The sequence below is a fragment of the Oryctolagus cuniculus genome, chromosome 15, assembly GCF_964237555.1.
Source record: "Oryctolagus cuniculus chromosome 15, mOryCun1.1, whole genome shotgun sequence".
Taxonomy (NCBI): domain Eukaryota; kingdom Metazoa; phylum Chordata; class Mammalia; order Lagomorpha; family Leporidae; genus Oryctolagus; species Oryctolagus cuniculus.
In genome coordinates this window covers 52,087,159-52,100,729 of record NC_091446.1, presented here as the reverse complement: position 1 = coordinate 52,100,729, position 13,571 = coordinate 52,087,159, and the positions used below count along the sequence as shown (strand labels likewise).

At 41.2% G+C, this 13,571-nt stretch overlaps 1 protein-coding gene across 2 annotated transcripts in view; it reads left to right on the top strand.

The window, feature by feature from the left end:
- The window catches only part of SLC16A9 (solute carrier family 16 member 9), a 51,213-nt gene that overhangs the window by 23,581 nt on the left and 14,061 nt on the right, over positions 1 to 13,571 (top strand). For both annotated transcript variants that reach the window (XM_002718477.5, XM_051823884.2), the window contains exon 2: positions 3,210 to 3,441. In XM_002718477.5, the coding sequence (XP_002718523.3) occupies positions 3,243 to 3,441 (199 nt within the window). In that variant the 5' untranslated portion in view covers positions 3,210 to 3,242. The remainder of the gene's footprint in view (positions 1 to 3,209; positions 3,442 to 13,571) is intronic.

The following is a 13,571-nucleotide window of genomic DNA, read 5'->3' as shown; positions in this document are numbered from 1 at the left end:
ATCTATTTGAAAGGTCAAGTTATGGAGAACAGAGGTAGAGAGAGAAAAAGAGAGAGGACTTCCATCATATGTTTCACTCCCTAATTGGCTGCAACGGCCGGAGCTGTGCCGATCCGAACCCAGGAACCAGGAGCTTCCTCCGGGTCTTGCATGCAGGTGCAGGGGCCCAAGGACTTAGGTCATCTTCCACTGTTTTCCCAGCCCATAGCAGAGAGCTGGATCAGAAGCGAAGCAGCTGGGCCTCAAACTGGCGCCCATATGGGATGCCAGTGCTGCAGATGATCGCTTTACCTGCTACACCACCGCACCGGCCCCACAAATATTCTCTTAACTCTGTAAAATAAATGTCTAAGCCCCAGAGGCAGCACCATGGCATTTGAAGGTGTTCCCACTAAAGTTAGGAGGCAGCGAAAAATGTATGATCTTATTTATTTAACATTATGCTGGATGTACTATTCAATATAATGACAAGGAAGAAAATCAGAATTTTAAAATTTTGAAATAAGAAGATGACATTATTGCTATTTTTAGGTGATTATATACTTATATTATATGTATGTTGTGTGTATCCAAGAAAATAATCTGAAAATCTGTTATAAATTGGATAATTTAGTAAGTTAGTGCAATACAAAATATACATATAGGTATCAATAGCCTTCGAACATACAGAGGACCAAAGAAATGACCCCAGGGGCCAGCGCTGTGGCATAGCAGGTAAAGCCGCCGCCTGCAATGATGGCATCCTATTTGGGTGCCAGTTCAAGTCCCGGCTGCTTCACTTCTGATCCAGCTCCCTGCTATGGCCTGGGAAAGCAGGTCTCATCCGTGTGAGAGACTTGGAAGAAGCTCCTGGCTCCTGGCTTCAGATTGGTGCAGCTCTGGCTGTTGCGGCCAATTAGGGAGTGAACCAGCAGATGGAAGACCTCTCTCTCTGTCTCTCTGCCTCTCTGCCTCTCCTTCTCCCTGTGTGTAACTCTGACTTTCAAATAAATAAATAAATCTTAAAAAAAAAAAAAAGAAATGACCCCAGTTACAATAGGATTGGAAAAATGGAATTAAAGGATAAGTTTATTTTTGTGCAAACATTTTTTTGAAAATCCATACAAAGTTTTTTCATAACCCACGTTTTCATGAACTTTTTAACAGAAAAGATAAAATATGTAAAGATACAATAAGAACTGCTGAAGAAAAAACTTTAAGCAATTAAAATACAAAAGAAGACTTGAAAAAATATAAAACACACCATGTTCTTATATAGAAAGAATCAACATTATAAAAGGGTCAGGGTCAGCTGTCCTTAAATCAATTTTTAAATTTTACTCAGTCCTAGTGAAAGTATAATCAATGTTTTGACTCCACGGTCTGATTTTGAAGTTCATATCAAAAAGTAAATAAACAAGAATATTGAAAATACTGAAAAGCAGAAATGCAATGATGGAGAAAGAAGAAATATATTTTTAAATCTTTCATACAGAGACTGAGTAATGAAATTAATGTGGTCATGCTGTGTGCATAAACAGACTAATGAAACAGAATAGAAAATCCAGAAATATACTCACAGATGGCAAAAAATTGGAAATTTCAAATGACTGTTCACCTACAGTCAAGAATCATATTGAGAACTCCAGGTTAAAACTGTAATAAATACTATTTTAAAGCAACAAATTGGAAAAAAATCCAAAAATTTCACAACATTCCAAGAGTTGCTAGGGATAATATAAATTAGTTTAATCCCTTTTAAGACAATTTGGTAATGCCAAAATTATAAAGGTACATTCCCTGTGACACAGCAATTACTCTTTTGAATTTTACCTAACATCTGTGTATATAAACAAAAAAAAAGGTATGAAATGTAAAGTTATTCACTATCGTATTGATTTTCATTATAAACCATAGGAAGCCAGTTAAAGTAAGAGAACCTACCCACACTGGAGTACAATAGAGCAGTAAGAAAAGGAGGACAGTTAGGAGACATTGATGTGAAAGATCTTGAAGTTATTTGTCAAGTGAAAAAAAGCAAGGAACACACCAAAGTATATAATTGCTATTTTTATGTAAAACAAAAAACAGAGGATAGCTATCTGTGCTTGATTTTGCATGTGTATGCATGACGAAACTCTAGAAAGATGCTAGAGAAACAAAACATTTGTTATCTGTGGAGGAGATGAGGAATGGATAGATGGGAGACTATATGTCTTTTGTCCTTAATTTTTGAACCATGAGAATGTTTTCTATTCAATAAGTAAATAAATCAGCAAGTAGTCAAATGATGAGATGCTATGCACACACACACACACCCCAAAGATTAAGAATACTTTACGTGCATTGATAGAAAAATACCTTCAAGAATGTTAAGCAAATGAAATAAGGCATGGAATGCGGTGGATAACATGCTGCACTTTGTTGGAAATGAGAGACGTCTATGGATGCTTGCTTGGTTTTGTCTGTACATGCATAAAGAATTCTGGGAGGTGCTCAAGTCCGCGAATGTTGCTCTTGGGTGGGGGCTGTGCGCCAGGCCCCCTTCAGGAATGAGTTTCCTGGTCCCAGTACCGAGGGTGCTGCTGGCAGATGGTCTTCCACTGAGAGCCCTGTGGAGGTGGATGGCCTCCTTTGAAGGAAGCCACCTCACCCAAGGTCACCAGCTCTTCCTGGGGTAGCATCCAGTGGGCGTGGGCATGGGTGTGGGCATGGGTGGGGCCAGCTCGCATGGATAACTCAGGAGAGCTGTCAGGGGTCACCCCAAGTTCAGAGGACCCCTTCTCCATAACTGTAGCAGCTGCTCTCTCTCCCTCCTTTGCCACCTGTTCCCGTCAGAGGTGTTGATTGAAGTGCCTCTCAGAGAATTTTTTGCGAAGGGTCTGCTTCCCAGAAACTGGAAAACCCTTGAACTGCAACTCAGAAAATAAAATCCGTGATTCCCTTGTGGTTGAGCAGGAATGGGGACCCAGTGGAGGGGACAAGACTGGGAAGGAGACATCTTATGCTATGCCTTTTAATAATAACAAAATTTTTGATATTCTGGGATCACATGATTTATTCAAAAAATTTAGAAATTAACCTACTATGTCAATAGTATTTTATTATTTTTTTATGATGTCTTTAGAGAGAATCTTTTTTATTTGTTAATTTAAGAGACATTTTAAGCCATAAAACTATACTCCACCACACTCTAAATATGCTTTTCTTCTCTTTTTGTTTTTATTTAGACCTGCAGAGAAACGCCTCCTTGATTTCACCTTATGATGGAATTGAAGAAGTCGCCCGACGGTGGATGGGGCTGGGTGATTGTGCTGGTCTCCTTCATTACTCAGTTTTTGTGTTACGGATCCCCATTAGCTGTCGGAGTCCTGTACATCGAATGGCTGGATGCCTTTGGTGAAGGGAAAGGGAAAACTGCATGGGTCGGATCTCTGGCAAGTGGAGTTGGCTTGCTTGCAAGTAAGTGGATAAATCTATGCCTCTCCTTACTCTTTGATCACTGAATTGCATTAATGCATCAGTAACACTGAGCTATACGTAGGAGGCCTTTTGGTAAAAAGTGTTATGTGTATTTCGCTGCCTTCATTCAGGTTACAGCGGGAATAAATGTGTGTGAAAATATAGGAATTCCATAATACAGTCAATCATTCATCCATTTCTTCATTTCTTTACTACAATTTGTCAAGCAGTGTAATGGGTGCTGGAAATGAAAAGAGGGACAGCAGACACATGGTTCCTGAAGGGGCTGCCGTCTAGTGATAGACGCACACCCTTCTGTGAATGTGAATAAAGCCGGGGGTGAAGGTAACAATCCACAAGTGTCCAAGGTGTGTTGGTGACCGGAGAGTAAAGGGCACCCAGCCTTCAGGCCTCGGAGCACTTCCTGGCTCCGGATTCCTCCTCTCTGTCCCACGTGCTTTGCGGTCAGATCACATGTCCTATGATCATGACAACATCATAAGAAAAATCTTATGGATAGTTCTGATTTACAGTGATGAAGTTATTAGAGATTTTAATAAAGTGTTATGTATAAGATAGGTATAGGTGATGTGATCTCTGTGTGTTCAAAAATAATATTCTTGATAAACAATCACATAGGATGTAATTGTGATTCTGTCATCTTTGGAGTGAATAGCAGAGAATTTTTACCATTAACGCCATATGCTACTTCAATTTCTAGAGACAGGTTCAACTGCACAGTGCATCACTTTTTTTTTTGACAGGCAGAGTGGACAGTGAGAGAGAGACAGAGAGAAAGGTCTTCCTCTGCCGTTGGTTCACCCTCCAATGGCCGCTGCGGCCGGCGTGCTGCGGCCAGCGCACTGTGCTGATCCGAAGGCAGGAGCCAGGTACTTATCCTGGTCTCCCATGGGGTGCAGGGCCCAAGCACTTGGGCCATCCTCCACTGCACTCCCTGGCCACAGCAGAGAGCTGGCCTGGAAGAGGGGCAACTGGGACAGAATCCGGCGCCCCGACCAGGACTAGAACCCAGTGTGCTGGCGCCACAAGGTGGAGGATTAGCCTACTGAGCCGCGGCGCTGGCCACATCACTCTTTTTTACTTGGAACTATTTAAGGACAAATGTGCTAAGATGATGATCTAGGTTGGGTCTGTTCCTTGGGGTCTGTTTCTGTGTGCAATGAACTTGCCATGATTTGTTGAGCAAATCATAGTCTTGGTTTTGTGTGGGAAAGCAGGACACTAATGTGGTGGTCTGTGGGGGCATTTTTCACTTTTAAAGTGGTTTTGTGAAAATATCCTTTTAACAAAATACGTAGGCCATTTCTTCTCTTAAATATTGTCTCTCCCGGATATTAAAGAGGACTTCTAAAAAAAGGAGTAATGACTTCCAGTTGTTGGATTACCTTGTTAAATTTAAAGCAAGGCAAACAAGACTTGAAAAACAATGCTGGGTCATCTGGCCATGCCAGATAAGATAACTAAACATAATTAAACAACCGAAAATAGTACTGTCATTAGGAGCTCAAGGAAAACAGGAAAAGTTGCCCGAGATTTGTTTGAGAGTTCTGCAAAGTGGGGGTGGCTTGTAAAGCCTTTACAAGCACAAATACAGGATAACTGAGCTGTGAATGAGGGGATGTGAAAGTACTGATTTCAAGGAAACAAGCCTACAGGGTAGAGAAAAGAGCTTTTTGAATGCTCTCTAATGACTCACCATTCTATTTGTCAATACTAAGCCAAAACGAAATATAATCACCTTGGTTTCCAGCAAGGGTCAAAGGAGACTTGAAATGGTATCTTACAAGTAGCACGTGCCAGCGAACAGAGCTTGCTTTTCACGAATCTGTCCTGTTGGAGTTGAGGGTTGAGGGAAGCGGAGGTCTCCTCAAGGATGAGGTACTCAGAGTTAGGACTGAGTTTCTCTCTGAAAACTGAATTCAGCTCTGCACTTTCTCCAGCTTCTCAGAGTCGCTCATCTCAGGGACCAGCGGCAGCCCCCTTTGCCTTTACGTAGGACTGACTACACAATCTACAGGCCTCAGCACAAAGTGAAAATGCAGGGTCATTGTTCAAAAATTGGTAAGAATTTCAAGACAGAGAGAGCAGAACATTAAACCAAGTGTGGGCCCCTTTGTTGGACTGGGCCACGTGCAACTGCAGAAATCCTAGCTCTGGAGAGCTCACGGGACCTGGGGAGACGGAGCGTCTCACTATATTTCAAGGAGAAAGCAAATTCTCAAAGGAACTTAGGACTGGAGGTAGAGGCTAATTCAAAAATCTGGTTCTACCACAGTCACTTAACCTCTCTAGGTCCGGTGTCATCAGCTGTGTGAGGAGATGCTTGGATCCAGTGATGAAAGCTTTTGAAGATTGTATTTATGAAATGCATGAAGTTTGCATACCTTAAATAAAAGGTTTCTGGGGGAAAAATGCTTTTGAAGAGAAACATAGAAATAGGAGAACAGAAAATTCAAGAATAAGGAAGCTGTGGAAAAGATGGCTGAAGAGCTACCACATAATAGTGTGTGTATGCACTTTAAATATTTTCATGTCCAGATCTGAGTGTAGCCGATTCCACTGTTGGCCTTCCTTGGTTCATCATAACATAGTCAAGAGACCAATCCTGAAAGCCATGGTTATATGATGTAGTTACCACTTGGTGTCTGTAGGAGATTGGTTCCAGGACCCCAGTGGATATCAGAATCCTCGGTGCTTCCAGTCCCTTATATGAAATGGTGTAGTGTTTGCATTTTACCTACATATATCCTCCCATATACTTTAAACTATCCCTAGATTACTTTTAGTACCTAATACAGTATAAATGCTTTATAAATCATTGCTATACCATATTCTTTAAGGAACAGTAGCAATTGTATGTATTCAATGGAGATACAATGTTTTTCCTGAGTATTTTTGATCTGAACCCATGGCTTTTGACCTACAGAAACAGAAGGGTCAATGTATTAGCAAGCAGTATCTAGCCATGAGGGAGCCATGCTGATCATCCACTTTCTTGACAACTTGGTTCTAGAGCAACAAACTGACCAATACTGCCTTGGAATTGGGACACGTTTAATTCATCTTGGTAATTCTCATGGTTGTCGCTGGTTCTTAACCAGGGAGATAATTAGAATCATCTACAGAAAAATCTCAGCGTATAATTGCCTGGTTTCTACCCTCAGACATTATAATTTAGTTGGTCTGTGATGGGGCCCAGATACTTTTTTTTTTTTTTTTTTTGCTTTTTTTTAAGTTCCAAAAGTGATGTTTAGTTAGGAACTACTCCTAGTAGCTTGAACCTGCTCTATTTAGATTTCAGTCTTACACTTCTTGGTGAATCTCTGGTGTATGATTTATTTTGATTTTTTATTACTATTTATAAGGAAAACTTCTATAGTTTTCTGCTTGGGTGTGGCATTGCTCATGCCATGTAAATCATGAAATATAAATTATGTGTCTAATGATCCTTTTTCTTGAAAAAATGTAAACAGACATCTTAATCCTACTTGATATAAGGTGAATTTATATATGGATATATGCATACTTATATTCATACAGCTTGTTGGTACAAGACAAATATGACATTCATTCATCTGTTTACTTGCTCTTACATTCAGTACTTATATGAATTACTTGAGCTTCTAAAAAGTCAATTTGCTATCCATCAGTGGATTGGGGTGGGGGTGATTCCAGGAATATACTTTTTTTTTTTTTTTTTGGACAGGCAGAGTGGACAGTGAGAGAGAGAGAGAGAGAGAAAGGTCTTCCTTTGCCGTTGGTTCACCCTCCAATGGCTGCTGTGGCCGGTGCACCGTGCTGATCCGAAGCCAGGAGCCAGGTGCTTCTCCTGGTCTCCCATGCGGATGCAGGGCCCAAGGACTTGGGCCATCCTCCACTGCCCTCCCGGGCCACAGCAGAGAGCTGGACTGGAAGAGGAGTGACCGGGACAGAATCTGGCACCCCGACTTCTTTTTTTATGGGATTTATTTATTTGGAATTCAGAGTTACAGTGTGGCGGGGAGAGGCAGAGAGAGGGAGAGAGTGTGTTTCCATCCACTGGTTCACTCCCCAGATGTCTACAGCAGCCAATGCTGGGCTTGGCTGAAGCCAGGAGCCGGGAGCTTCATCTAGGTCTCCTGTGTGAGTGGCAGGGGCCATCTTCTGCTGTTTGTCCTAGGCCATTAATAGGGAGCATGGATCAGAAGAGGAGCACCGTGGTGCAAGCCAGTGCCCACATGGGTTGCGGGCATTGCAGGTGGCCTCACCTGCTACATCACAATCAATGCTAGTCTTAGGAATCTGCATTTTCACTGGCTCCTCAATTCCATGCCATGCAACATCTGAGAACCACTTGGTTATTTTCTTTATTCAATTTTGTGCAGAGAAAGCTTAGAAGCTGGCACACTTGAGCAATTCTGTAATCCAAACTCTAGAGATTTATAATAGAACAAGACACAGAAGAAGTATATTTTCCAAGCAACTTTAAATTTCTGCTTTTTATGTACTTGACCCTTCTCCATTCTCCAAGTGCCCTGCTGTGTCTGAATCAGTAGTTGCCACTATACTCGCTTTGTCTTATTGATCCTCCTCCCAGTGCACTGAAGTGAGCATTTCTTCTCCCAGAGGTGTAGTGACCTGCCCCGGGTCGCTAATGGGAATAGCACCTGAGTTCAGGTTTTTCTAACCTGTTAAGCCTGTTTTTTTTTTTTTTTTTTCATTTTAAAATTGGAAATAAAAGCACTTTTCTTATTGTTGTCTAGAGCAGAGATGGTCCTTGGCATTTGATAAGTGCTCAATATATATTAGCTATTAGAGAACAAATCACCAACAAAGCTACTCCCCCAGTTTCAACTGAACTGCAGAACCTACAGAAGAAAAGGACTCTTCAGAATGAGAGACAAAGACATTTCTTGAAAGGATCGCCGTGAGGGAGAGCTGGAGCTTTGTCAAGAATCTGTTTAAGCACCTGGAGTTTCAAGGCCCACCCTTGTCTCTGACAAAGCTAGATTTGGATAGTCACTCCCAGTAGCATATTAGAACTATGGATAGGTATGCAGTTCTGAACCTTACGCTCATAACCTTGATTCCTAACAGCGTTTCCTTAAACTTGAATAATTGAAGAGAAATAGTTATTTTTCCTCACCTGTATTCTGTTTGTCCAGATGACCCTAGAGATAAATAAAGCTGGGCACAAGGGAATCCTAACGTCTTCCCGAGTTACACTTTATGAATAAATGCAACATCATTGCAAACATCCTCAGAGTCACCTCCATGCTATGGATGCCAAGACAGGAGACAGTGTCCATGCTGACCAAGGGTTGGTAGTCTCAGGGAAAAGACAGAAAGCAAAAGCAGCTACATAATAATTTCAGACTTCGCAAGTACCCAGGGTAGCAAGGAAGAGTCAGTCTTTGGGGTTTTACAGAGCCAGGCTTTGTGGATGGAGAGCCAGCAGGAGGATGCACTGTCCTAGGTGGAAGGCGGGGAGAGAGGGCGGCAGTCTGCACAGAGTCCCTGCGAGCAGGGGCCTGGAGTCAACCCCGCACGTGACACATTCTGAGGGAGTCAGAGGTTTATGTATCAGCTTGAAGAGACCACCTTCCCTGGTCATTCAGATTTTAATCTCTGAAGGTATTTTGTGGATGAGCACAAGGTACATCAGCAGTTAACTCTCAGTAAGGGAGCTTATCCTGGATAATCTAGGCGGACTTGCTTCAGTTCTCGGAGGCTTTGAGAGCAGAAATGAGCTTTCCCAGAAGAAATTCTCCCTGAGGGCAGTGGTTTCAGCCTGTGCGGGAGAGTTCCAACTTGCCCTTCCCAAAGGTCTGCCCTATGGATTTTGAACTTGCCTAGGTAGTCAAATATTATCTGGCCAATTACATAAGCCAATTCCTTGCAATAAATCTGCTGATACATATTTGCTATTGGTTTCGGTTCTCCTGTTGTAACCTGACTAATACAGGAGAAAGGGAAGAAAGGTAACTGAACTAGGGGATGAGCCTGACCTTGCATTGTTCCAGGATGAGCTAAAGCACCTTTAAGCTAGATGTCATTTTTCAAATTCATGGAGATGGGTGGGGTCATTTTTTAGACAAAACAAGGTTTGATGAAACATCAGGAAGATTTGTAGTTTTGTACTCAGCAGATTTAGAAATCACCTCCCCTGCCATTTGTCCTTAGTTTCTCCAAAGGCCTTCAAACAAATCACTCAGTAACCATATCCCCAGGTTAGATGGTGAGTCAGTAGAGCCAACCCCACTTGTTGAAAGAACTGCAATTGCTGACAGAGTTTGGTTTGAGCATTAACCTTAAGCAGGTTCATTCCTTCCAGCAGGACTGAGTCCTTGTCTCCCACGGGATTTTGTTGTATTGTTGAGTTCCTGGTGCCCTAGGCAGTCCCAGAACCGGTGAGAACAATGACCAGGTTTTGGTAAAGCTTGTATTCTATAAGCCACCAGCAAGGCGGTGTATCTGGGATCAGGGAGTTCAGTGGCCATGGCTCCTTAGTGCCTTTCTCTTTCTTGTGGAGATAACTTGAGATTCGCAGCCTCGGCTGGAGCAAGGAGTGGTGGATCTATTGTACCGTCAGCCATCTTAGGGCTTCAGCGCTACAGGCCTGGCCATCCTTCCACTCCTGGGACGCTGATACTTTGGGGGAAAAAAAAAAAAGTGCACGGTGGTTGTGTTGATTTCCAATCATTTCTTTCCCAAAGCTGCCTTATAAAAGGAGCAATCACCAGCTGGAAGACCACACTGCATTTCCATTCCCTCCATTCAGGATTCATTTTCATTTCACAACCAGGCTCAGTTGTGGGGCCCAGGGTGATCTCCCTTTTCTGAAATCCTAAAGTGCATGCTCTGAACCTTTCTTTTGGTGCTCCTTGCCCATGGCCTTGGCTTTTAGCTTAACGCTGTGTGTGTGTTTTGCTTTGTGGTCTAGGTCCTGGATTGTATTTTTTCTTGGTGTCCTTTCCTAACATGGTCTGAGACTCTAGTGCTTTGCTGGTGGACACAGTAGACATATGTGGCTATGAATACTTGAAATGTGATTCATTTGAGCTGAGATGTGCCACAGGTATAGAAAACACACACTAGATTTCAGATAGTACAAAAAATGTGAAATGTTTCAATAATGATGGTGAAATGAAAACATTTTGAGTATATTTGATTAGATAAAATGTATTATTAAAATTAATTTCACCTCTTCCATTTCTCTTATGTTGCTACCAGAAAGTTTAAAAGTCCCTTTGTGGTTCACATGTGTGACTGGTGAAATGTTCAGCGTACAAAGGAATTCTAGTAGATGTTAAGTAAATAGTGAAGGAATGGCACTACTCAGTTATTCACTTTAATCTTTGATTAATGCAGGCCTAGATGTGATGTTACTAATATTTAAAAATTTTTAAGTAAAGTATTGTCTGAGTCCATTTTCTATTGCTGTAACAGAATATCTGAGATGAGTTGTGAAGAACAGAGGCTTATTTTGGTGTGGAGGCCAGGAAGTCCAACAGTAGGCCCCCAGAACGTCTGCCTCTGCTTCCAGAAGCCTCGTGCTATTTCATTTTGTGGTAGGAAAGCCAAAGGGCAAGTGAGAGCATGAGAAAAAGAGAAAACTCAAGGAGTGGACTTCCTTGTAGCCACCTGATCTCAAAATAACCAGTGTGCTCCCCTGAGAACAGCATTAATCCTTTCGGGAGGGTGGAGTTCACATGACAAAAACCCTCTTAAAGATGCCACCACCTCTCAGAACTGCCAGGGCGGGGACTAATTTTCCAACACATGAATCCCAGTAGACATTATTTAAACTACAGCAGTCACCTTGCTCCATGGTAACTGTAACAGCCAGCACAATCTGAACTTTGTCGTCTGTTCCCAGATTACCTTTGGAGAACTGAAGAAAGCAATGTCATCACTTAGTTTTTGACTTCCTTAGAAGCAATTTTTCTTCTCATTTTCCTAATTCACCTGTGATCATAAGAAAACACTTTCGCAGTTAGCTCCTCAATTTTCCTTCCCCTCATTGGCTAAAAATTTTATCAACCTATCTGGCTTGCAGATAGCTCGTAGCAAAATATTTTTGGTATTTTGTTTCATATTTAAGAGGTCAGATATCTAAAAATGCCATCTTCATCTTCCTTTCTTTCTTCACTCCCTACTTCAGTTTGTGGAGTTGTTTGTTCTCCTTAATACACAGGCTTTTACCATCTCTGAGATAATGTGTCAGCGTTGTGCTGGAAGTGTTGCCAAGTCACCCTGTACGAAAGCAGAACGTCTTAACGAGCCAAGCACACTACCTGGAAAGGCTGGGGCTGTTCACCTCCCGGCCCTGAAGGCTGCATCTGTCTTCTTCAGACTTTTCTTCCAGGCTCACTGCCTGCTCTGCTGTTTAACAGTTCAGCCCAGGATTCTCGGTTCATCCAACCATTCAAACACAAGGGTATAATAGCAATAGTCACACCCCAACACGATGCAGTAATGTAATGGCTCTCAAACACTACTGTAAGTTCAAGAAAAAGTCTCACCAATGGCAAAATCTATGTAAAGACAGTGATAAGTGGAAGAAGTGTGTGTGCTGGATTCAAACTCTCTTCTTACTGTCTTGTATTTTATTCTGAAATGATAGCCTTTTTACCAATTCTTTCTAAGAGTTCTTCTCTAATGAAGTAGTGGTGGTGATAGATGGTTATTACATTTTAAAAATGCCTTGTGAAAATAGGAAATTAGCTAAGCCTCCCATCTTTTTTTTTCTTCTAAAAATCTTCATGTCCAAATATGTGGAATCATTGGTTCATATTATAGGTTAAGTAACATTCATTCCCAAGGTCCCTTCTACAGAGTTGAAGACCCAAGACACTGTAAGAAATCTCCCCTGGGAACAGTCCTTTGCTTTAATTTGTTTCTTGTTTGTTTCTTGTTTGTGTGTTATGACAAAGAGCTAAACTCAATAAAAGTGTCATGTCTTGTAGAGGGGACTTGATAGTCACTTTCTGTTATACTTTTCTCTAGTATCAGTGAGAAATATGAGGCCATAGTGGTTTGAATTTATGTAAATAGAATCTATAAGTACCCTGACTCCAAGGAGAGGGGTAAAATAATCTGCTTTAAACTTTTAAATAACAAGTGCTCATGAGTGTTATGTTTTAATTTGACATAATTTCATAAAACCACTTAACCTGTAAGATATAAACAAATGTATATTTGTGTTCTTTAGTCTTGTTTTGGATTCTAGCAAAAAGTTGAGAAACCAGTTAAATAGTTCTCAATTGGGACAAATGCTGGGCTAACATTTACCTTAACCCTGTCATTGATTTGCTATGGATTCTTGATCAAATCTCACGATCTCTGTGAATGCCAGTTTAATTGTTTTTGAGATTAGATGTTTGGCCATTCTAAGCTCTCTTTTAGCTCTAAAATTTTTTGTCTTTAATCTCTGACATCAAGATATTTTTCTCCAAGTAAGCAGCAGATGGCAGTGTGAAAGTAGTGATTTTTTCAAAAACAGCTTTTGATGTGCTATTTTCAGTTGTCAAAGAATTTCTGCTCATTTTTTCCCTGATGCCTAAATTTTAAAGAGAAGAATGATGTGTTAGGCAAAAATGATTTAAAATGTATGATATAACTGACAATGATATCATGCATTTTATAAAACAGTGGTTTGAGCTATACATGTCATGAAAATTATTATGCTTCATCCCCACCCCCGGACTCCCAGACTCTGAGCTGCTTGGTGGAGTTAATGCATTAGGGAGCATAGATTTAAAGTTCTATTTTGAGGATGAAACTTGAAACGTTTCAAGTATGGCAGTAGTAATCTGTGTGTGTTTCAATCCCATTGTGCCTGTTAAATTTATAAACACTGACTCTCAATGTCAATATAGTTCAGTAAACAACAGAGAAGGGTCATGCCTTTATGCCATTAGACATCCATTTGTGAAATTTGATGCTCAAAACCATTCTTATTTTTGAAGTATCTAGGTGTTTCTCATTGGGCATATAGACAGATCAACTGTTGGATGCTAAGTTTGGTTTTTCAAATGGATTTTAAAATACGGGCACAGAATATTCCCCTTGGTCTGTGATATAAATGTATCAGCTTGCTCCTATACCTGAGTGCCTGCAGAAGCCCT